The following is a 23,386-nucleotide window of genomic DNA, read 5'->3' as shown; positions in this document are numbered from 1 at the left end:
TTTTTGTCTCCACTTTGGTGCTTAACCGTTAACGTTCTCACCTATTAGATACAAGCACAATGGGACTTCTTTAGGGACAAACAGGACACACTTTGACAAAACCTCTAACAAGGATGTCAAATATTTACAATCTCAAAATGTCCAGTTTTGATTGATAATAGCTAGATGAATGAAGAACAGATGAGGAAGGTTTTTGTGATGTCACCAATAGTGCACAAGTTTTTACATATCACACATTTGTGTTGATAGCCTGACAGGATCCGTTGTATTTCCACTTCTGACTTCACTTCACGTTGTAATATACATATCTGTATGTGTGCACACATGTAAGACCCAACACCATCATACATAGATATGTTTAACAAAAGGCTGGTGTTTCACGAGCATAAGAAAAACACTTAATCACAGAAGAGGACGATTATCTTCCAGCTTTGTCCTCTTTTCAGGTGGTGCACAGTAAACGACCTCCACAGTACAAAAGGTGCACGTTTGCCTCCCGTTGGCTCTTTTCTCTAAAGAATTAGCGGCCGGATGCTCACGAGTGTAGAACAGACACACACACTTCCAAATCCTATCCAAACCTTATTTACTCGCCAGCGTAACTCAGTTGGCGCCCCCTGTCACACACTCACACTCACACACACACAAACTCTTGCGGTCAAACACATACTAGCGTTTCCTGCTGTGCACGTTTTTGTTCACCCATAGAAGCATAGTTTTGTTTTTACTTTTTGCCCAGTTGAAATGTAATTTGCGATAACGCCTCTCTCGTCTGCTTAGGAGCCGGACGAACAGGAAGCGCCGGACGATCAGGACTCGTCCCCTCCCGAGGACACCTCCCTGTACCCGCACTCTCCTGGAACCACACAGTTTCAGCAGGTAGCGTGTCAGGGCTCCTGCTCGCCGCTTGGCGCCATAATGGCAGGCGGCGGCGTAGGAAATGCTTTCTTTTTGCTTTTCCTCCCTCGTGGGCTCTTTGAGATCGTCGTGTTTGTTTCTTGTCATTGTGGCGGCGCAGCGAGTAGGAGCACAGACGGCTACTTTAAATCTCGTCGGCCAGTCATCATGGCCAAAAGACATTATTGCAGGATTTGTTTCAGTTTGAATAAACACAGTATTATTTAGGGTTATTAGTTATTTATCACATGAACTTAATTACATTTTGGGTTGTGTTCTAATGCATTAAACGTTGTTTACACTGATTTTCCTCTTCCTTCCCCCCCAAAACAGAACAACCACCCCCATGGGCAGCCGTACACCGGGCCCGCTGCTCAGCACATGAACAACCCTCAGCGTCCCGGTCCTGCCTCCGCTCCGACTCCGGCCCCCGCCCAGACCGCCCCATCCCCTGGTCCCACTCCCGTCCCAGGCCCGCGAGCACAAGATAACTGGGAGAGCACCGAGGAGGTCGCCCCGGCCCCAGCACCAACCCAGGCTCCGGCTCCGGCCCCGACCCCGACCCCAGCTCCGGCTCAAGCCCCAACCCAGGCGCCGGCGCAGGCCCCGGCCCCAACGCCCACCACCTCCACTACCCCAGCGCCTGCCCCACCTAAGGAGTAACGACCCCCTCTCTCCTCCTCTGCTGTGCCTCGAGCCTCCATCGTCCCGCTCTCCTTTCTCTCATCCTTTGGTCAACAGAGCTCCTTGTCGGGCCCCTCTCGCTCTCCCTCTATCTCTCTCTATATCTCTCTCTCTCTCTCTCTCTCTCTCACTCCCTCTCCCTCTCTCTGGCCCCAGGGCAGGGCAGAGCCAGGGCTCCCATCCCTTCTCCAGGCCACCTATCTCCCGCTGGCCTCCGGGAGGCGCTCTCCCCTGGCCTTGGGCTGCCTGACCCACGCGACAGGGGCCTGCTGGCGGCTGCAGAGGAGAGGGGAGTGGACAAGAGTTCCACTAAAGAAAAACAGATTACCCGGAGCCGACGATGCTGACGCGCTTGTCTACACGACGAAAAGGTGTACATAGTATGTTAATGTTTCTGACTGTTCAGATCCCCCGGTAGCATAACTCTGTGTGGTTTGCTGTTGGGAGATGTCGCAGATATTATGGAGAAAAAAAAACACAAAAAACAAAATGGATATTATAAATAAGAAAAATGCCCAAAAAAAAAACTGTAAGAAGACAACGACTCCTCTTTGTTTTATCACCCATGCTCAGCGGTAAAGTTTGTTCTGCCATCGGACAGTTAACTGGTCATTCAACTGTAGAAGGACGCATTGTTATTATCATAATTATATTATTATTCTTAAGCTCCTTGGCAACCTTATGACCCATGCCAAATCAACTCACGAGCTGTGGTTGGTTTTAGTGTGAGATGGAATGGTTGGGTGGACTTTTACGGTGTTTTGGTTGATGTGAAAAAGCAGTGATGCAACATTGTTCTGAAACTCATTGCCTTTCTTTTTTTTTCTTTTTTTTCTTCTTTTGTTTCTTTCTGGTAATTAATTCAATCCTTTTTGAAGCTCTAGTTAATATGCTGTAACATTTAGCATGGCTTCTCACCAGAATAGTGTAGCCCAAGGGAAGACTTGTGATCATAACAACCTAAAGCTGTTCTTAATCCACATCTCCAGAGGGGTGTTGCTACCCTTAGGTTTTTGTTTTTTTTCTTTTTGTTTGGGGTTTTTATTTTTTTTTTCTACTCATCTACCCTATCTACAATGAGGGCGATATTTTGAACCAATGTATGAATAAGTGGCTTTTCAATTGCACATTATAATCCTCCAACTTCAACATTTGGCAGTCCGATTTTTTTATTTTGTTTTTTTTTTGGTGGGATAGACAGCTTGGCTTTCATTGTTAGGAATTCAGAAAAATGAAACACATATGCAACAGAAACGCTGCACCGGGGCCCTTCCGGTGCGAATAGACTGTGGTTTGCTTCTGTCTCTCCAATAGAGCCTAGTCGTAGACAGACCTGTTGGCCGATCAGCCGCCTTTTCTGCCCGTGGAGCCGGTCGGGTTCGGCGTCTCGGGGCTGATCCCGGGGAGCAGCGAGACCCTCGCCGCCCACCCGTGGCTCCACGCAGAACAGGTCCCGCAGCAGGGTTGGTCCGTAAGAATAGCGGCTGGTTAGTCATGTTGCAACTTGAGCTAATTTGTAATTCTGTAGGAGTAAAAGGTAAACATCAGTAAATACTGTATTTAATTGGTAACTTGAATGCATGTATTTTTTTTTGGAATTCTTTCTTTCTTTTCTTTTTTTTTGTTGTCTAAAACATACCAAATACTCCTGCAAATGAAAATATTCTGCCCATCGTATTATATTTAAATATTTTGCTCTTATTTTATAGAATTTATTTTGTTGTATTTCACAAAAAAAAATAGAATTTGATTTAAGAGGAACATTTTTGTCCTTGTGTTATTTTTAAAGGAGATATTGACTGTACAGAGTTCTGCGCCCTGTTTTTTGCCGACTTTTGTTTTGGCCATGGTGTGACGTTGAATTCTGGAGCTACAGTCGCGATGTGGACTTTCACTTTGTGAGGTTTTTTGTGCACAGAAATATAACAAAAAAAGCATTGCGCCCTTAGCAAATAAAGAACATGGAATCTTGCCCGTGTCTCATTTTTACTTGTGGATGACGACCGGCAAACATCTGCCGAGCAACACCAGAGTTCATCCAGAAAACATGCACGCACGAGCCAGCAGCTGACTTTATTTTATGTTTTTGTACTAAGTTGGTGTTTTTTTTTTGTCTCTGCATCTGCCAATTTGAGATGAGGTCATTAGGAAAACCGAGCTATAACTAATACAGTTAAATACTATAATATTGTTTTTGGAGGATATAGTTTGTGCTGCAGTTGAACTCATTTATTCAACCTCCATGGATCCACATGGGGTAAGCAAAATAATAGGAACTATGACTAATGTACTTCAGTTCAGCAGCGCTACATCCTCCAACATGATCCAACACTTTTCCAAGTATGTTTCAAAACCAGATCTGAACATGAAGGTTGGATATGGCTGCGCTAGTTTTAGCTGTGTGTACCTAACAAACTGGCAGCTGAGGGTGTTGCGTCATTTGTGTTTCTGTAAATGTGACTTAACTTATCCTGGAAGCTTTGAACTCGGGACATCAACCCTGCAATATATCCTTTGGAAGTTGTACCTGCAATTGTTGCATTATGGGACATGTAGGAAGCAGTGCTTCTGGAGGTTGCGACTTATCTAAACTCAAGGTCTCTGCCTCTGCTGCTTCAGCTGTCACTGTGTTTTTAATATTTTTTTTTTAAAGGTCTGTCTCATTGGAGTGCTCCAGCATTATTGATCGGACACATTTTCATCTTTCGTTCCCGCCTCGCTCAAGAGAATATTGAATGCTTCTGAAATGCAAAAAACTTCTGCTTGTCTCAAATTAAACCAATCCCCTCACTCTTTGCTCCACAAAGACCGTAATCTTTGAGTGGGTCACAAACTTCTAATAAGCATTTCCAAAGACTTTGGAAGGTCTGCCTTATTAAATCAGCTTATGTCTGATACAGGAGTGCCCTCTAGTGTACATGTGCTAGGGACCACCATAATTGAAAAATTCTTAAAAACATACCTAAATATTCCTTCATAAGGCTATAGTTTGGTTTAGTCTTCGATACAAACCACAGGCGTAATGTTATCTTAATGTTTTGTATCAGTCTACACTGTATGTACCCAATACTGTCCTCAGTAAGTTACCTGCTGTAACAGCAGGTAGTTTGATTAGCAGACTCATTTTGGTTTTCCAGTTCTCTTTAAGTCGATCTGTTCAATGTAAAAAATAAATAGCCCTGAACAGCCAACAAAATAAATGATGTTTCATATTACAACTGTAAATAAATCTTGTTTGTCCATCTGGAAGCAGAAATGTGTTTTTTTGTACACAGCAAACATTTTGACTCAATAGAAAAACTGTTGCCAACAACATTTCCATAGCTAGCGTTCAATCTTTACTTTCATAATTCACAGCTGTACCTGCCCTGTGATGTTTGGGTATAAGGGCTTATTGTCATCTTATTGACCTGGAAATGAATAAACTGAACAGATTTTTAGAACACGTTTTTTTATTTTTAAGAAAGTCAGATTTAGTTCTCCTTCTCCTGGACGGTCTTTGTTCCACGCAGTCTGCCGGTACGACGGGCAGCGATGAGACCGACCTTGCGACCAGCAGGTGCGTCCCTCCTGATTGTTGAGGGTTTGCCAATATGCTGGTGGTTACCACCACCGAAGGGATGCTCAACGGGCTGCACGGAGAGAGGAAAAAGGGACATCAGTCGCAGGAACCATTATTTGTTATTGCAATCACATCCTATCAGAGCAAGAAAACAATATTTCCCTTCTGTGCCGAACACTGTCTCGTTTTCAGAGTGCACAGACCGCAGCGCTTCAGGAAAATTAGCCTTATATTAGCTGCAGAAACCCCAATGCCAAACAAGCTTCTGTTTAGTAAGTGTTTGTCATATTTTTAAAAAAAGCACGAGTGACTCTACATGTGAGGGATTCCTTTTCAAATGAAGACCATCAGAAGGGTTAAACAAGCGCCATTCAATTAAGAAAGTGGTCCAGCCCTCAAACACAATTTTACAAGACCACCGCCTCATGTCGGCACCACCTCTTCCATAAACATGCAGTCTGAACCCGCTCACACCTACAGGTGATCCAAATGTGCTTAATTTAACACATGCAATGTCTGAAAAACTTCTATGACAAAACTGTACAGGTTCCCAGGAGATATTGAGAACGGGAGCCATGTAGAAATCACAAGACGTTAAAGTTTACTACACCTTTCACTTTGAATCGCCTTGTTGAAATGTGCTACACAAATAAACTTGCAACACAGTGAAAGATCCCTTTCTCCACCCTGAAGCTTCTATTCATTAAATCTTTCTCCAGATGCTGATACACTGCAGAATGTGGCCGTTTGACGGGACCAACGCAACATAAACTAAAATTCCGGCGCTAGCTTTTTTTTTTTTTTTACAGCGTAATAAAATCTATGTTGCAAAATAAATATGCTCTCATAAGCACACCCACTAAAATCAAGATTGCCATCGGTCTACGTGTCATCTATCACTCTGAGGAAATGGTCCTCTGTCGACTTCATAACATCCGTGGTACCTGGTTTTCAGCGTTAACATAGGTGCAGTGTGCTCGTGTTCACTTACGTTCATAGCCACACCACGGACACGGGGCCAGCAGTTTCTCTTGGCCTTGTACTTGTGGTAGGCACGACCAGCCTTCAGGATGGGCTTGTCAATACGACCACCTCCGGCAACCACACCTGTGACAACAAACCGGTCAGTACTGGTCAGAAGATGCACTCGTACCCTTTAAAACTAATTTGCTGATCATCAGTTTACAAGGGGACAACAAAGTGTCAATGAGGAAACATCAGCTCGGCAACACGCGTGGAGGATCCTCACCGACAACAGCTCTGTTGGCAGAGGAGATCACTTTCTTGGAGCCTGAGGGCAGCTTGACTCTGGACTTCCTGGTCTCGGGGTTGTGGGAGATGACTGTGGCGTAGTTTCCTGACGCGCGGGCCAGCTTGCCTCTGTCTCCGGGCTTCTCCTCCAGACAGCAGATGATGGTTCCCTCGGGCATTGTGCCAACGGGCAGGACATTGCCAATGTTCAGCTGGGCTGTGAAAAGAAAGAATAGTAAAGGCACGGCATCACACGGAAACATCACAACGTGACCTCAATTTCACCGGTTTACAAGAACCTCCCATGTTGATATTCTAACAATCACATAACCTTGAAAACTGTGCTTAGACCATCAGCTGATGATCGGTCTTAGCAGCATATTGGTGGCCTCTATAAAAAGGCCAATCAGACGATGCACAATTCTAATTTTAAACATTTTCAAGACTAAAATTAGACTTTAAAAACTATGATACTCCCAGTAGATCAGCCCACAAAAGAACCTGATCAGAGCACCCATAGTTACTTTGAATATAGCTTAGTCAGTCGCCAGATGCAAGATTGGAATTTAACATTACATCATATGGTTTCATATTCATTGCTTGATGGCGTGCAAACGATACAAATGCACCAGTAATGAATCCGACACATTCGAACCACGTTGGGCCCAATACGAGTGCTGGGACAGCGGGTAGTCCAAACCAGTAAAGGTGTTCACCTGGCCTCTGCAGGTCCAGGAGAGTCCACTTCTAACCTCTTACCCTTCTTGCCGCAGTAGATGAACTGGCCGGTGTGGATGCCCTCGGCAGCGATGAAGAGCTCTGTCCTCTTCTTGAAGCGGTATGGGTCACGGAAGGCCACTTTGGCCAGGGGAGCACCACGGCCAGGGTCGTGGATGATATCCTGAGGGAGAACCACCACAAGGACACAACGTCAGTCCGCATTCACTGACAAGTATGACTACTTTCAATCTGCTCCACACAAAAACCTCAGCCAACTTTACCTTCACGATCCCCTTGATGTAGCCATGGCGTTCAGCGAAGTCGATGTGACGGAGTTTAGCGGCACCTTTTCTGTGGTGGATGTGGGCTTTGAATACGGAGCCCGCACCTTTTCTCTGTCCCCTGATCACACGTCCCATCGTGTACTGCAACGGGAGGACAAGACGGTTATTCACCAGCCGGGCATGCGAGCGCTAGCTGAGGCCTGTGGCTAATGGCCGACTTCAATAAACACATTCCCGTTTCTGGAGATAAGGTTATTGGGCCGCTGTGACAGGAGTCTGCTCAGACGCAGTTAGGAGCTGCTTTGACCTGAAGTTACAAACTACACATTCACTGAGACTTCCTCCTGCTCGCAGTGAGCTAGCGACCATGACTTGTGTGCTAACGGGACGCTCAGAGCGCAACATCGTTTGACAGTAACTGTGCAACTTGCTGCCACTTTAGTAGCAGTTATAACACATTAAAAACATGTCTATTTTGTCCAAGCGGCTCACGTAAGAAGGTAAAACACATATCCGCTCCGCTTGGAGCAGCTACCGGCCTCGTAGCCGCTAAACGCCGCCGTCACAGCACCATGTTAACACCGAGCTACTGGGAACCACAAATAAATGCTCCCGAACATGTCTGCCAGTAAAATACTCAGTAGAACTCATTCTTAAACATATAGCGAATATTTAGAAGTGTGTTATTGGAGTGGATGATCAAACAAAAACACGATATAGAGCAGATTTTACGAAGGGAATCGGACTGTAGATGCCATACCTAAACTCCGTTGACGGAAAGAGGAAGTGCGAGGGGCAAAGCGGAGGTTTTCTTCCGGTGAAAGACTCGCGGTGCATGACGGGAGTTGGAGGCAGAAAAACATATCCGTGTCGGAAAAAGTACATTCTGAATTTATTAAACGGCCTATTTTCCTCAAACGTCCAAAACTAATTGTAATTTCCCGGTGTAGAATGTATTTTATTTTATTTTTTTTAATTTTTATTTGAAGTTTGAGGTTGCAAATATATTTATTGTAGCAAATTGAGAAAGACCTTTTGTGATTTTTAATAACTTTCAGTTACTTGTACTCTAACAAAATGGAATGATTTGCGGGGAAAACATCTTGTTTCTTATAGTTTTGTCTTGTGATTACGAAATTACTGTTTATTTATTAATTTCTATACTTTTATTTTAATAATGCATGTATTGTACAAGTTAATGTATATATTATCTAAGTATTACTGTAAATTAAAAGACAATGTCTTTTAATTTATATTTTTCAACTTCCAAATTAACATAATTGTAAACGCATAAAGATAATATTAATTATTATTATTAATAATAAAATGTATATCCTAAAACCATAATAGTTTAATACAACAGAGGTGTTGCATTAAAATTGGCTTAAAGATAGATTTTAACTTTTCTTTTAAAGCCTTTGGAGATTATACTATGGTAATTGCATACATAACATAAAGTTAGTCAAGTGAAGCATGCTATCAGGTACCAGAAACTGCAGAATGTGTGCTTGTTTATTGCAAATAATGTGGAAGAAATATAAATATTAAGACCCACAGGAATATTTTTAAAGAGCATAATGTGGTAATATGGTGGGAGTGGACAAGGCAGTAGACGTTTAGTGGGTTATGAGAGACCAGGACCCTGCAGGAGTCCACTAACTCCAGAGGATGGCAGTAATGCAACACTAAAGAGAGCAAAGGAGAGGCATGTACTGTCAGGCCGAGGAGTGTATTGTGGAGAGTAATAAGTATAAACAAGATGGTCAAAATATGCAAGAGGATCTTAGGAAAACTGGAAGTCGGGATCTTAAAATACAAACAAAAGTGAACCTGTGATGTGGATTTTGAAGACAAACAGTAGTAATGGGCTGGAAGCTGCAATCTCTTCGTTCAACTAGTACGTCATAGAATGTAATATTTTTTCCGTACAGAATTTTAAGCTCATTGTGAGTCACTAAACTAGTGGGAAGGCCTCGCTTTAGTTTTCACAAAGGCAATAAAAAATTGTTCAGAATTTTTAACAGAGATTTGGGAGGTTTCCACAGCAGATGCATGATGTCAAGAGTGTATTTTCTTAAAGAGTCCCCAGCCATGCTATCAGCATTGTGAGTCATCAGTTGACCTAATCTTCATGTCTGTGGACTGTGGGGGGATGCCGGACAGAGAACCCAGAGAGAAGACACGGGGGGAACATGCAAACTCCACAGGAGGCACGTCGAGCCAGAGATTCCCTCGGAAGAGTTCCCAATATATTCTGTATAGTTTATTACAATATCTTTGGAGAGTGTTAAACGGTGTGCCTTCCAAAAATCTAAATTCAGAGATGAAATCAACTTGCTTGTCGCTCTTTAAAAAGCCCCCCCACCCGAGTATGTTTATCATCTCTAATGTGTAATGAGTTGAGCTCAGACTTCTGGATGTTCCCTCTCACCGCAGAAGAAGAAAAGGTGTCGATCAACAGATGCTTCCCCTCCTGAGATCAGAGCGTCCCGCAGGAGTAACAACACTGCTGTGATTAATGAGCGCACACGCATGCACGCACACACACACACACACACACACACACACACACACACACACACACACACACACACACACATACACACACGGCAGGTGATAAATATGTGGTTCAGTTATTGTGATGCTGTATTGTTTTATACAGTCCCCCTGGTACAACATGCATATCGCACACACACTCGCACACAGCTGTTGTGCTGTGCTTTATCCTTTATTCTTTTCTTTCGAACACGCAGCTCTGCAGGTTTGTATTCCTGAGACGACACAAAGTTCAGCCTGAAAAAGATCCTCCGATTGATCACAATTTGTCAATATTTGTTTAATGAGTTCTTTTGGCCTATTATAGTCAGTCTGGGTGCTTTTTAAAAATTATTTCTCTTCAACTGTATTTATTTTGTATTGATTTTCTATTCTTTTGTAGTAAGTTAATTTTGCTCTGATTGAATTCCTTTTATTTTTCCATCAAATCTGTCAAACCCCCAAAAGTGAGAGACGAGTTTGAAATCAGACCAAGAAAAAGAATCAAGAGGATCCGACATCACTGCTCACCTCCGCTGTGTGAAGATGTGACACCTGTGTGCACTGCTGTGGGCAAATAGCAGTCAAGCTAACGGTAAAACTGACCACATTAACCACGGATGCTAATTGGTAATTATCTTATATTAGTTTTACCTTGACAGCCTGTTTTGATAACTCAGTGTTATTTATAATCTGTGATAAGGAAAATAGATTTTGAAGCTCAATTTTTTATAATTTTTTGAATGTGGACAGTTCCCCTTTTGAATGATTATTAAAGATTATTCAGTCCTAAAACCTGAAAATAAGTGATCATTGTTGCCTTTGTCTCAAAGTCAACAGGTTTTTTAAATGGGCTCAAGCCACATGCCTGAAATAAGGGTTGTGGTTAATGCAACCTTCAAAGGTTTTAATGTTTTGTTCTATGACATAAACTGTGTCGCGACACACTCCTCTTGTGAATTCTGAAGCTTTAATGGTTCTTCATCACACTAAACACTGGTCCGTTGTGGTGGTGACGTGAAGTCCCGCAACCGTGGTGCAATGTCTTTATAGCACGTTTAGCCAAAAAGTTAGCGAAAAATAAATGACGACAGGTTGAAACGTTAGAGAACAGCTTGGGCTACAACGTTTAAAGAATGAGTTAATTGATGGTGGAAACGAGCCTCCCAGTTCAGTACAAGACGCTCTGTTAGAAGATGGAACAGCTGTTTTTTTTTCCTCATCTGTGCAGGAGTGTGCGCTACATGTAACAAGTCATCTCCTGAGGGAACTGAACAAAGGAGAACGTAAACTGCAGTCACACCGAGACTCAAGTGTAAGCTTTAAGACTTCAGCAAAGGGAGAAGCGGCTGTGCTGACCTCTGACCCTTGACCTCCCAGTGGTGGAACTACCTTTGAACTCCGCAAGAAGGAAACTGCCGAGGGCTGCAGATGTGACAACAGAGCTCCATTCTGCTGTCCAACAACTTAATGCTTCACTGTGTGTTTGTGTGTGTGTGTGTGTTAGACTCTTCATCATTAATACAAGTTAGTTTTGTCAGATCTGGGACAAAACAGAACAATAGACCTGAAACACCGACAACATACACAGGCTGTTCTGTATATTTTACTGTTTCTGTTGCAGGGAAAACAAAAAGGTCCTGTTTCCTGTCCGGTTTCTATCAGATCTAACCGGAATATGTGTTTCTGCTCCTCTCCTGCTGCAGCTCGGAAACATTATTCACGATAAATGTAAGCGTAATTCTAATTTGAGATCATGCAGGAGCAGATTTAAACACTTTATGTGATTACAGAAAACATTCTGCTGGCCTCCCTAAAAGGTGTGCATAAGGTGAAAGATCCACAATGAATTAGGCAATGATGGAAGAAATAAAGATCCTTTTCTTAAGAGGAAGTAACAATATTCGCAATGATGAGAACCCGCCCTCCACCCTTTGCCTCTCCCACGGTCACCATGAGAACTGCCGACAGGAAGTACAAATTTAAACGTTAATTAGAAATGGTATTCGTACACAAACACACAGTGTACATCCCGATTCATATTTCTCAACGGACCTCTGTGCTTGTCTGTTTTTTCTGTAAACTCTTATGACTTCATCACTCAGCTGATTTAGTGGAACTAGTTTTGACAGAAGTGCGGATTGATATTTTCCTCTGCAGGCGGTGAGGAAATATCTTCTGTCTGCAGGAGAAAAGGAGTGCATGAATCCGTTGTGGTTATTTTAGGCCATGTTTCAGCCGTCAGGACTTGAGCTCCATTATCATGAAGGTCTTGCTTTTAAAAACAACTTTCACAAGTACTTTTTTTACGACAGTCTTTTTATCTAAATGTTATGTTTCAATGTACTTCTTTCATTATTGCAAACCATATCGCAGCATGTGAGTGGTCCCTTTAGCACAGACTTCTGCAACGTTTGAGAGGTTTTTGTAGGGGCATGTTTAGGCTTCAATCTTCAAATTGGCAATTTGGGTTGAATCTGTGCCATCGCTCATTCATTCATGTGCAATAGAAGTATCAATATCAATGTATGTATGTATGTATGTATGAGCAATATAAAAAAAGTTGTATTATCTTCCTCATATGTGCAATAATGTGTATCCACTCGATCTGATTATATTGTATTTTTTTTATGTTTTACGAATTCATTATACCTTTTTTTTCCATTTATTTTTTTTGTAAGTGTTTTTTTATCTTGTTGCACAGTTGACTTTACTGCACTAATCCTGCACGTTCCCTAATAAAGGCTTAGCTAATCAAATTTTATTTTACACATTGTTTAAAGTAACTTTGCTCTCTACACATGTTTTCCTTCAAAGGAAACCGTAATTGTTTATTTGACAAGCTCACATCTGTATTGAAACCCATTGTCTTTAGGATGAAAGCAGTATCTCATTTCCACCGAGCCCCTTGAGAGATTCCTGTCTATTTAGCTGCTAAATGCTCCATACTCGTCCACCAGCTCACAGACTGCTGCCACTGAAAACAAGGTAAATAAGAGCATTGAGCGTAAAGTTGGGAGTCAGAAAACCCAAAAATAGACTGACGGCTGCCAGAAAGCTCTGAGGGGAACTGCAGAATCAGCTGATGATACATTTCATCACTATTCGATATATTTCATTTAATCAATTGTTCAGAATCCGCTTTAGTTGTGAAGCATGTGTGCACATAAAAGGAGTTTGACTGATTGTAAGATGCTTTCAATACTTTTAAACAATCAATTATCAATCAATCAATTTACAGAAAGATTTATAAAAGACAGGCAGCTAAAAGAGACAGACAAAGCTGAACAAAGATTATAAAAAATAAAAAACATGCTGTGCACATGCTGGAATAAAAAGCATATATATGATGATGATGATGATGATGACGACGATGGCGTTTGAAAAGGAACTGTCTCGTGTCAGGTTGTTTTGGCGTGCGCTGTCCAGGTGTGACGGGTCTGAGGTAATGTTCCCTGCCCATTTCAAATGCTGATCATGCGTTTTTTTTGTGCTGACTCAACTTAACTTAGATGAACTGCCACTCACAGAAGACCTGAGACTAAGCAGTATTATGTAATAGTGTGCCGTGTACTGCAGTGCATGTCGTCGGTATATAATGGGAACTTGGAGGAAGTCATTAAGGCCCCAACTCATTTTGCCTTGAATTCAACCGCCGCCACACCACAAGAGACTGTCTCTCGCTCTTTTTCTAGGTCTCTCGCCCCTGGTCAGAACAGCTGTTTTAGGGTTAGGGTTTGCTCCAGAGGCATTGTGGGTCTGTGCTGCTCTGGCAATGCCTCCAGTTACGCCAGCTGCTCTTGATGTCAACATCGCTACTGGCAACCACGAGGAAAACAACATCCCTTTCATCACCATCGTCTCTGAAACGGTCAGGAGTAAAACCTTCATTAGCATAAATACAGGATATTGTGCGTGTGTGTGTGTGTGTGTGTGTGTGTGTGTGTGGGTGGGTGGGTGGGTGCGCTGTGTCACGGAAAACCAAAAAGTCTCTTTGTCTTCTTCACTTACTGCTACATTCACACACTAAAGGCGCTTTTTGTTTCCGAATAGAAAACAGCTGCATTTTTCTGAGTTTCCCTCCGTTGGCGTTGCACTGACAGGAAGTGAGCTCACTCCTGCTCTTGTCTCTGATTGGTTGGAGGTCATTACTGTGGCTCTCCGCTCACAGGATGTCCCATTCCTGCCATTCTGTCTCACTTCCTGTTTGTTTATTTTAACCAAAATAAAAATCTGAATGTGTAAATCTGGAAACTGGATATGATGGAGATTGATTGAACACACACACACGCACACACACACACACACACACACACACACACACACACACACACACACGCACGCACGCACACGCAGACACACACTGTGCAGCTGGTTGAGAAGACTTTCTCATTGTTTGTTTGGGAGAGATTTTAAAGTATTCGAGAGGATCTACTCCGATCAGTGAGGTTTTAAAAATAACACACTTAAATTGAGAAAATATTTCGCTGGATGTACGTTGTGGTTCAAGAGTTTTGAATATTCTTTAATAAATAATACTTTATAAAATCGAGATCAAACTAAAAAGGCCTTGGTTTTTTTTGGATCCACCCCTGATTCTGTGAGTATATATTGTATATAACAATATATGCAAAACAAAGCGTTTGTTGAGCCGCAGTCATGAAAAGGATTTTATATTCAAATTGTTTTTTAACTGTACTCAAATATTCAGTTTCTCTGGGGCATTTGTTTCAGTGCAGAGGCTGAAGATGCTCTAACTTCTGTTTCACTGGGACTTCAAGTAGCCTCCTTTATTTTAAACTCTTTCAAAACCAAAACTACAACAGCAAAAGTGTGAGGGTCAGATACGTCAACGTGTCCATTGAATGACATTTCCAAAACTCTTATTTTTTTAGATCAGTGTTCAGTGCTTTTATTTTGACGTCCAACAATGTTAAAAAGGAGAGGCCTTGACAGAGGTGAACGTCCAGTGACAACAGGAAGAGGGAGCGACGGAAACGCAGGACGAGCCAACATATGTTGCCGGGTGCAAAACATCCTCAGCAACGCCCAATCCAATCTGGAGAGCCTCGCTGTCAAAAAAACGGAGAAAGAAAAAGCAGAAGTTGAGCGCAGTTGCTATGGTCGGCAAAGTATTGACAACCAAAACCAGCTGTGAGGAAGTGGCAAGCATTGTCGTGACCATATGTGACTTATACATTTCTTTTTCAACCACTGACTACATTTTCTTTGGAAAAACTTTCTCAAAGTTCAAATCCAGAGTTCAATTACTTTCTTGCAGCTTGTCAAGTGGATGTGAACGTCAGATTGTCTGTTTAGGAAAGTCCCAAAAGCGATCTGAGCGTCTGACACCATCTTTGTTGCTGTATATTGGCCCCGTTAGCTAACAGCTTTATGAGACTGTACTAAAGCATAGCGGTGCTTTAAGCTAAATGCTAACATGCTCATAACGAGGCTAACTAACGCTGATGTTTAGGTACAAAGATCACCATGTTGCTCATCTTATTCCACCTTCGAAGGCGGTTGTGTATAACCTGTTCACCGAAGAGTCCATGTGTAAAACCCACCTTTTGTGGTGTACGCAACCTCGTAAGTGGACATTTTTTGGTGGACGGTACATCTAGTCGTAGAGACTTTTTCTTTGTAATATTATTATATTACAAAGAAAAACTGTCTGAGGGAAGTCTTTTGGCGTCCATGCTTCTGTTGACTAGCACCGCCGTTTTCCTGACATGAAACACTTGAAGGGCAAGCATATCGTGGTCACGAATAAGCACTAAACACAAAGAACAGCTCAGGCTGATGGGAATTAGTTTTGTAGATATTTGGCCTCAACAAAAGTATTGGGTCACAATAATATTTGGACGTGATAATGGCGCCAGGATCACCAATGTTAGTAGAACTCATAGAGAGGTGCATGTGAGTGTCTGAACCAAATGTTCAGACAATGAAAGCACGAATGCGATGGCAAAGTTTAATGTCAACCTGAAGCTATTCGTGCATGTGTGTGTGTGTGTGTGTGTGCGTGTGTGTGTGTGCGTTCACAATGTGAGCGTGTTGCATTCAAGTCACCATGTGATTCTGTGATTTCAGAAGGACAAACAGGAGAAAGAGGCCATTTCGCTGATGAACTACAGTCTGTCTTCAGTCATGTGTTGAACGTCCTGAAGGTATTTAGGGTCACATGACAAGAAGACATGTACAGACTGACAATACACACAAGCGCATCTACAATCTGACCAATTCTGTCACTGGTTTAGACATCAAGATTATAAAATCAATATAAGTAAGCGACTTATGCTATTTCATGCCATCTTACATGCAGTGCATACATGCTAGTCAGAAAAAAAACATAATTACAAGTCAAGTTTTGGACCAATTGCAGTCCTGCTGAAGGGGCATCAGATGAGAAAATGCTCTTTTATGTCGATCTGGAGGGCGTTTAGCTACAAATGAGGTGGCTTGTAAGTGCGTGGGGTAGTTTTAAGCTTCATAGTGCAAACAAACCCACAACAGTTCAAAGTGAGCCATCTGATGTGGCCAGAAGCCTTGGTTGGGCTGTTATGTCACCCACCAGGGACACACCAGTGATGTCACTTCCCTTTGAGTAGATCGGCTTTCATGACGCCATGTGTCAAAGCATGCCGAGACACATTTTAGAGGGCGGACATAAGAAAGCAGCCGTAATACAAAGCGGGACAAAGTCAGGAGAAAGAAGCTTTGCTTCCTGCAGTCTATTAATTAATCATCAACAGTTGGAAACCAGTCAGAGAGCTGTGGGACACAACACAGCTGCTAATGGGATAGTGTGTGTGTTTTGCAGTTAAAGACACTGCAGTCTCTGTGTTAATGCTGACATAATCGTTTCCCATGCCGGATAAGGGTTTAGGATGAATGAATAAAAGAGGGCTCCCAGTCGATGAAGGGAACCTCTGATTTGTCAAAGTGAAGGTCAAATTTGTTTTAATTGTCCCTTCATAGTTTTTCACAGTGTGTCATTTTCATTCGTCTCTTCACTTCACACCGACGCCGTGCACTACCTACTGTGTAATGATGCCGACAGTGCACTATTCTGTCACTTTAATTAACTCCATGTACTGCTCTGTATTACCAGATTGTACAAGATGTCGATCACACTGTGCTCCTCGCAGGTTGCAGGTCTAAAAGGGTCTGCATGCAAAGTCAATGGACAATTCAAATGGGCACACAAAGACTTCCATTCAGGTTGCAGGAAGGAAGAATAAATACATGATTGTTGGTATGACCTCAGTGTCGATGGGAATAGAACAAGAAGGTCAGAGGTCAAACCTCGGTTTGGTCGATTAAATCTGGGAGGGGAAAGTGAGACAGTTTTATGGAATACTGGATCCAGGTCTTTCCTATCCAGCCGTGATGTCATTGGATGGTCGTGGATCCAACTTCATTGACATGAAAGGAAGAGTATTTCATATTAAACTAAAGTAGGTTGTTTGTCCGTACCATCTAGATTATAGAGTAACACACAAGTGTTTTCATTAGCAAAAACATTATTTTCAGGTGTTTATAATGTAAAGATAGTTGTAAATACTACAACACTGATGCAACTGTAGTCCTACTTTTAAACTGTTGAATTTTAAAACTCACTATCTGCTGTCAATCTTCATCGATCTGCTCGTATTCTCTTCTGATCAGATAATAATGAACATTATACTGGTTTGCAATGTTGTGCATTCGTCAACACAAACCTGACTTCACTCCACTTAAATGGAGGATGTCCTCCATCTGCCTGTCTCCCTCTGAGGTCATACACACACGCACACACACACACACACACCTGCATACACATGCACATGCACGCACGCACACCCACGCACACCCATCCACACACACAAGAGCTTCATTAGAGATGATATTAGTGTGAACCCGTTATAGCTTCCCCCCAACACACCCACACAGCGACCACAGGAGGTCACAGATATTAGGCAAACAGCTGGATCCAACACACACACACACACACACACACACACACACTGCCCACACACTGCCCACACACAGACACACAGATCCTTTCCTGTCTGGCAGGAGACCAGTGGGACAAGTCCTTGAATGTGTGTGTTTGTGTGTCTGTGTGTGTTTATGTATGTGTGTGTAGTTGTCAGAGATAAGCGTGTCATGGCCACAGAGAGATAAAATTCAGGATGAAGGCCCCCTCCACACACACACACACACACACAAACGCACACACACACACGCACACATAGTCCCTAACTGCCGTTTGAGCCAATCACGTTGCCTCTCACCCGTTAGCTCGTTAAGTTTCCCCCCAGGGGGAGATTTTATCTGCAGCTCATTAACATAATTAATTGCTGCTCGTTAGCTTAATGAAGCTGCAGGTTAGCAGACAGAAGAAAGTCCTGCGTGTTCCGTTCAGATCTCGAGTTTGATGCAGCAGAAGATTTTCCACCAGCTCTATGAATAAAAAAACAAAGGTGTAAACAATCACTGACAAATTAGCTCTCATTACCAGTGTGGCAGTCATGTGAGCGTCATCGCCGGTGACTGAGGAAAACACAAACAATACGTCATCTGCCTGTAATTTTGATTTACTTTATAGTTTTATGGCAATTTTTTTTTACACAAAAACATTTGTATGGTTCCAGCTTCACAAGGTAAAGATTTATTATTATTGATGGGGCCTCCTTGGTTCTGGGTAATTGTGACAGCATTTCTCGCTATTTTAATTATTTTTAACCAAACAGTAAATTAATCTATTAAATGATGAGAATAAACACTTAACAAAAAGTATTATTAGTTACGTATACTTGAATTATATTTTTGCTGATTAGGCTAACGCACTTTTACTGAAGAATCATTGTCAGTGCAGGACTTCTCCTCGTAAAAGAGTATTTTTGCAGTGTGCTAGGGTCTGGGTACGTCCTCCGCCACTGTTTCATAAACTGATTTGATGTGCAGACTAACAATAGTCTGGGGAATGTTTTGTCTGTTAGACAGCGAGCAATGGCCGCCTCTCCCTCCATTGTTTCTAATGTAAACACGACGGTAGCGGTGAGGAGAGTGAGGACGACCGCCGCTATTCGTTGCTGCCGAGTTATCGATGATTGAAGTTTTTCAACTTTTTTCCAGCAATATATCAATGAGGAGAAAATGACCTCGGAGCAACGTATCAGAGTCTGACTATCAAGCAGCTTATGGCACAAGTGAACTTAATTTGTCTGTCTTACCCGTGTGTCACGATGTGTCTCACAATGCTAAACATTTCCCCACCGTGACTCTATGGTAACATGGTGAGGTGAACGTCTGTGGATATCTCCAACTTGTATGGCGTGGTAACGGTCCTTAATGGGATCGAATGCGGCAGGTAGCCACAGCGGTTGCAGCCGGTTCTCAGCTCCAAGGGTCTTCAAATGCAGACGCTTTGTCACCGCCCTCAAACGAAAATAAAACGCTTTTGCATCTTTACTTAATGAGAATCACTTTCAAGTAGATCTTCAACCCACGTCAATATTGGACGGCCAGAGAAATTTCTCCGGGAGCGTTATGACGTAGTATACCGAAAAGAAAAAAGCTGGATGCTTCGAGACAGGTTGTTGTGTTATTTTGACCTTAAATGAAGGCCTTTCTTTAGTCTTTAAGTCTTTCAAAAGGGCATAAAGATAAACTAATACATATTGAGGAACTGCTCTAAGAGTTGGAGATATTGATCACAACGACAGATATGAAATGTGTCAAAATCGAAAATAGTTGTCAAATTCCCTTGCTTTGAGTCAGGCTGTGAGAAACTTGACATGCGAGGTGTGAACCGCAGAACATCGTGCCATCGCAAACTTAAGGCATTCGCACCACGTCGTGCATCATCTTACATGTTCATGGAAGGAGAGACGCTCTGCTCCTAAACGACTTGTTGTGCACATACAGTTAATAAAATACTGTCACGGGTGATGGATCGTCATCATGACTCTTCCTGTTGAACAGCAGTTATCGGCGTCAGACCGCACTGACCCTCGGCGGGAAGAACGAACCGTCCGCGGGAAGCTCGCTTCCTGGGGAGTACAATGGCTGTTGTTCCAGACAGGATGTGACGTCACCGCGAAGGACTTTCGGGACAGGAAGGCGCTCTCATGGGTGAAACTCGGTGACTCCTTCTCGAGGGTGGAGGACGGAGCAGCGTATCTGTAAAACCATTTTCTGATTGGATCGACTCCCACATCACCGGGTCGTGTTTGGTATTCAAACTAACTCTGTTTATGTTCTGTGTGGATAAGAGGAACGATCACAATAAGAGAGGGAGGTTCTTAGAAATAGTGTTCACAGTTATTTGTGGGACCAAATCAGCAAACATTAAATGACTAAATGACATTCAGAAATATAGTATGCATTTAAACTAGATACAGATAACCAAAAAAACGGAATTACCAATAGAAATCGCGGTATTATGAAAGTTTTTTTTAACCTTTTATTCTGTCTTTTTAATACTTAAAGATTTGTATACATTTTCCAGTTCTGGAATACCATAAATGTCTTCTCTTTATTTTTTTGGACTGCTTTATGTCTTCACAGTCGAACCATTCAAAATCAGGAATACGCAGCGGAAAACCCAAGCAGTCCCAGCTGACCAATCACAGCTCTCCTCTCCGCAGGGCGTCACTGCAGATCGTGGAGGTGTTGTTACAGGTTTGAGCTGCAGAGTCTTCACACAGAGTCTGTCCCGGGAGGATAACTCCAGCTGTTTTCAGTTAAAAGTGTGAAGGCTCACTGTGCGCGCTCGTCCTCACCGTAAAACACTGCAGACAAACGTGAACACACCAGACATGATCTGTTCAGACTGAGAAAGGTTTTTCAGATATAAAAAAAAAGGCCCGCTCATCTTTACATGTGATCTTTTTGTGATGACACTCTTAAATGTTTGTTTCATTTCTCTCTCTCACATGAAAGCCACGATTCAAATCTCAAGCCCTGTGCACGCCTCAGTGCATCAATGTCGCAGTGTAATGTCATCAGCGAGCAAATTATGCAGCCTGTTTTATAATACTCCATGCATGTCATCCTGCTGAGAGGGGCGTCAGATCAGATATGTACTGGATTTAGCTAAGAACATTTTTGACTCACGGCTGTCACGATCCTTCTCGTGCCCCGGGTGCATGTATAATAACATAATCTCTTTCTGTAAATGTCCTGTCATGTCTGGATTACATTTACCTAAGGGGCACCTATCTAAATGACAACAACGTTACAGATCCCAGGTCTGTAAAGGGGCTTCAGTCTGGAGAGTCATGACATACTCTTTAGATGTTCCTCGTGTGATTGTTCAGTAGCTAAATCTTTTCTCGAGACATGAAGGAGGACAGTGTTTAGAAAAGAAAGAGCTGCTAAAGGGTCTTACTGTGTGTTGGAGAGTCATTTCCTCAGTCAGTGTGTGTGTGTGTGTGTGTGTGTGTGTGTGTGTGTGTGTGTGTGTGTCCACAGGCATCTTCTTCAGTAACAGCTTGTGTCGCCTGTGGGACAACACACTCACACACAGAGTCTAAATGCTGCAGGCCTATAGCTCATTACTGATTCAACATATGGCCACACACACACACACACACACACACACACACACACACACACACACACACACACACACACACACACACACACACACACACACACACACACACACACACACACACACACACACAGTAAACAGTCTCTTTCCTCTAATTTTGTCATTCATTACTGTTGTATTTGAAATAAGACAGACTGACGATATGAACTCTGACCCAGTTCACTGGGGGGAGTTTATTTATGTTGAGTTACAGAGTCGGGGCTCCCGCATCGTTCCGTGATGAGTTTTCTGTGTAGAAAAACTCATAGAAAATCTAGAAATCTCGAGTCGAAATCAAAAATCCTCTCGTCGTTTCAAGCTGTTTCTTTTCTCCTCCGAGACGCTCCCTCGGTTCTTCTGACTGGTGACAAGTCCCAGACATTTTTTTGCTTTCTTTTTAAATTCTATCTATTTTTGGCACGTTTTCCATGTTTCCGCTCATTCTGTAACATCCAGTCCTGTCACACTGCGTCCCTTGTCTCCCTCTGAAGGCCCCGATGCACTCCGAGCGGCTCTGTTTCTGCTGCTGCACAGGCACACATGTGCTGTCGGTTTGCACGGTCCGCGCGGTCACGAGGTTTGTGGACGTCCAGACACGGGCAGATGACACACTCTGCGTCGCTCCAGAGTCGGGTGAGGAGATTGATACCACGCTCGTATTGATCTGTCCAATTTGAAGCAACAGCCAGGAGCACGACATAAAGTAGTGGAAAGTAACTAAGTACATGCCGTCAGGTCTGGTGTTGTGGTGCTTGTGCTTCACTGGAGTTGTTTTAAATTCCTGATACTTCACTACAACTCAGGAGAAAATATAGTACTCTTTACTCCACTACATTTCTTTGCTAACTTTAGTTATGAGGTACTTTGCAGTTTCTAATTCTTTAAAATATATTATGATGTATTGCTATAAATTAAGCCACCTCTCATTATTTTAAGACCCTAAAATTAGCCCCATCTTTACCAGTTGCAACATTCAAATCATCTCGAATAGGCCATTTGCAGAATGCCTTGCTTTTACTCATTTTTTTTTTCCTTCACTGTGGTATTTTACTTCAGTAAAAGATCTGTTACTTTTTCCACCATTGATTTATACTCTATAGGTGCCACCACCTGGAATTGAACCCCTCGGGGAATCTCTGGGGAATCGTTTCGCCCTGTTTTTTTTTTAACTTCTTCTGGAGATTTGATGAGGCCACATGTCTGAGTTCTCCGAGTCAAAACGAATCAAGGTGAATTGGTGTGAAACCACCTGTGAAGGATGTTGGGACACGGCGTCACACTCTCCTCTCTCCACTTCGACCCCTCCGGCTGCATCCTGTGCTCCAAAGTGGTGGACGACCCTTTTTGCCACGCTGCTTAGGAAGGAAACGAAAAATGAAAGCTTGAAACATACAGGAAAAGTACTTGCAGGCAGTTTGTAATAGTTACTGTGAGATAGTAACTATAACATTGACCACAACGCACCCACACACACACACACATGCACGCACGCACACGCGTACACCCACACACACCCATACACACACACACACACACACAGACACACTCTGAGGCCTGATGGAACCAATTAGCCGACGTTATCATGGCCTGGAGACGTCACAAGCTGTTCAGACACCCCGTCTCTCCTCCCTCCCCCCGGGGGGTCTGTGTGTGTGTGTGTGTGTGTGTGTGTGTGTGTGTGTCACTGCACATACATCACTGCTAAAATATTTACAGTCCTCTGTGTTTTACAGTTTATATTACTGACCTACATTCATCACTGTGTGTGTGTGTGTGTGTGTGTTTTCATGGCTCACTGTCAGTGACCTCAGCTACAGGAACATCTCCATATAGGGCTGTGGACACACAGAGCTTCACAGTCCTGTGTGT

At 42.9% G+C, this 23,386-nt stretch overlaps 2 protein-coding genes across 6 annotated transcripts in view; one reads left to right on the top strand and one right to left on the bottom strand.

The window, feature by feature from the left end:
- The window catches only part of usp9 (ubiquitin specific peptidase 9), a 36,206-nt gene extending 32,654 nt beyond the window's left edge, over positions 1–3,552 (top strand). For all 5 annotated transcript variants that reach the window (XM_068573233.1, XM_068573235.1, XM_068573231.1 and 2 more), the window contains 2 exons: positions 781–879; positions 1,231–3,552. In XM_068573233.1, coding sequence (XP_068429334.1) covers positions 781–879; positions 1,231–1,560 — 429 coding nt within the window. In that variant the 3' untranslated portion in view covers positions 1,561–3,552. The remainder of the gene's footprint in view (positions 1–780; positions 880–1,230) is intronic.
- A 1,463-nt stretch (positions 3,553–5,015) lies between these two features.
- On the bottom strand, positions 5,016–8,249 carry rpl8 (ribosomal protein L8). Its single transcript, XM_068572797.1, has 6 exons — positions 8,159–8,249; positions 7,396–7,539; positions 7,154–7,295; positions 6,393–6,611; positions 6,135–6,250; positions 5,016–5,213 (listed from the first exon to the last, which is right to left on the bottom strand). Exons 2-6 carry the CDS (start codon positions 7,531–7,533, stop codon positions 5,055–5,057), a joined length of 774 nt encoding a protein of 257 aa, XP_068428898.1. The 5' UTR covers positions 7,534–7,539; positions 8,159–8,249; the 3' UTR covers positions 5,016–5,054.
- Between the last annotated feature and the right edge of the window lie 15,137 nt (positions 8,250–23,386).

Source organism: Clinocottus analis, unplaced genomic scaffold, assembly GCF_023055335.1.
Source record: "Clinocottus analis isolate CAN_PGR_092001 unplaced genomic scaffold, fCliAna1.0.p SCAF_12, whole genome shotgun sequence".
Taxonomy (NCBI): domain Eukaryota; kingdom Metazoa; phylum Chordata; class Actinopteri; order Perciformes; family Cottidae; genus Clinocottus; species Clinocottus analis.
This window is presented reverse-complemented; position numbering and strand designations above follow the sequence as displayed.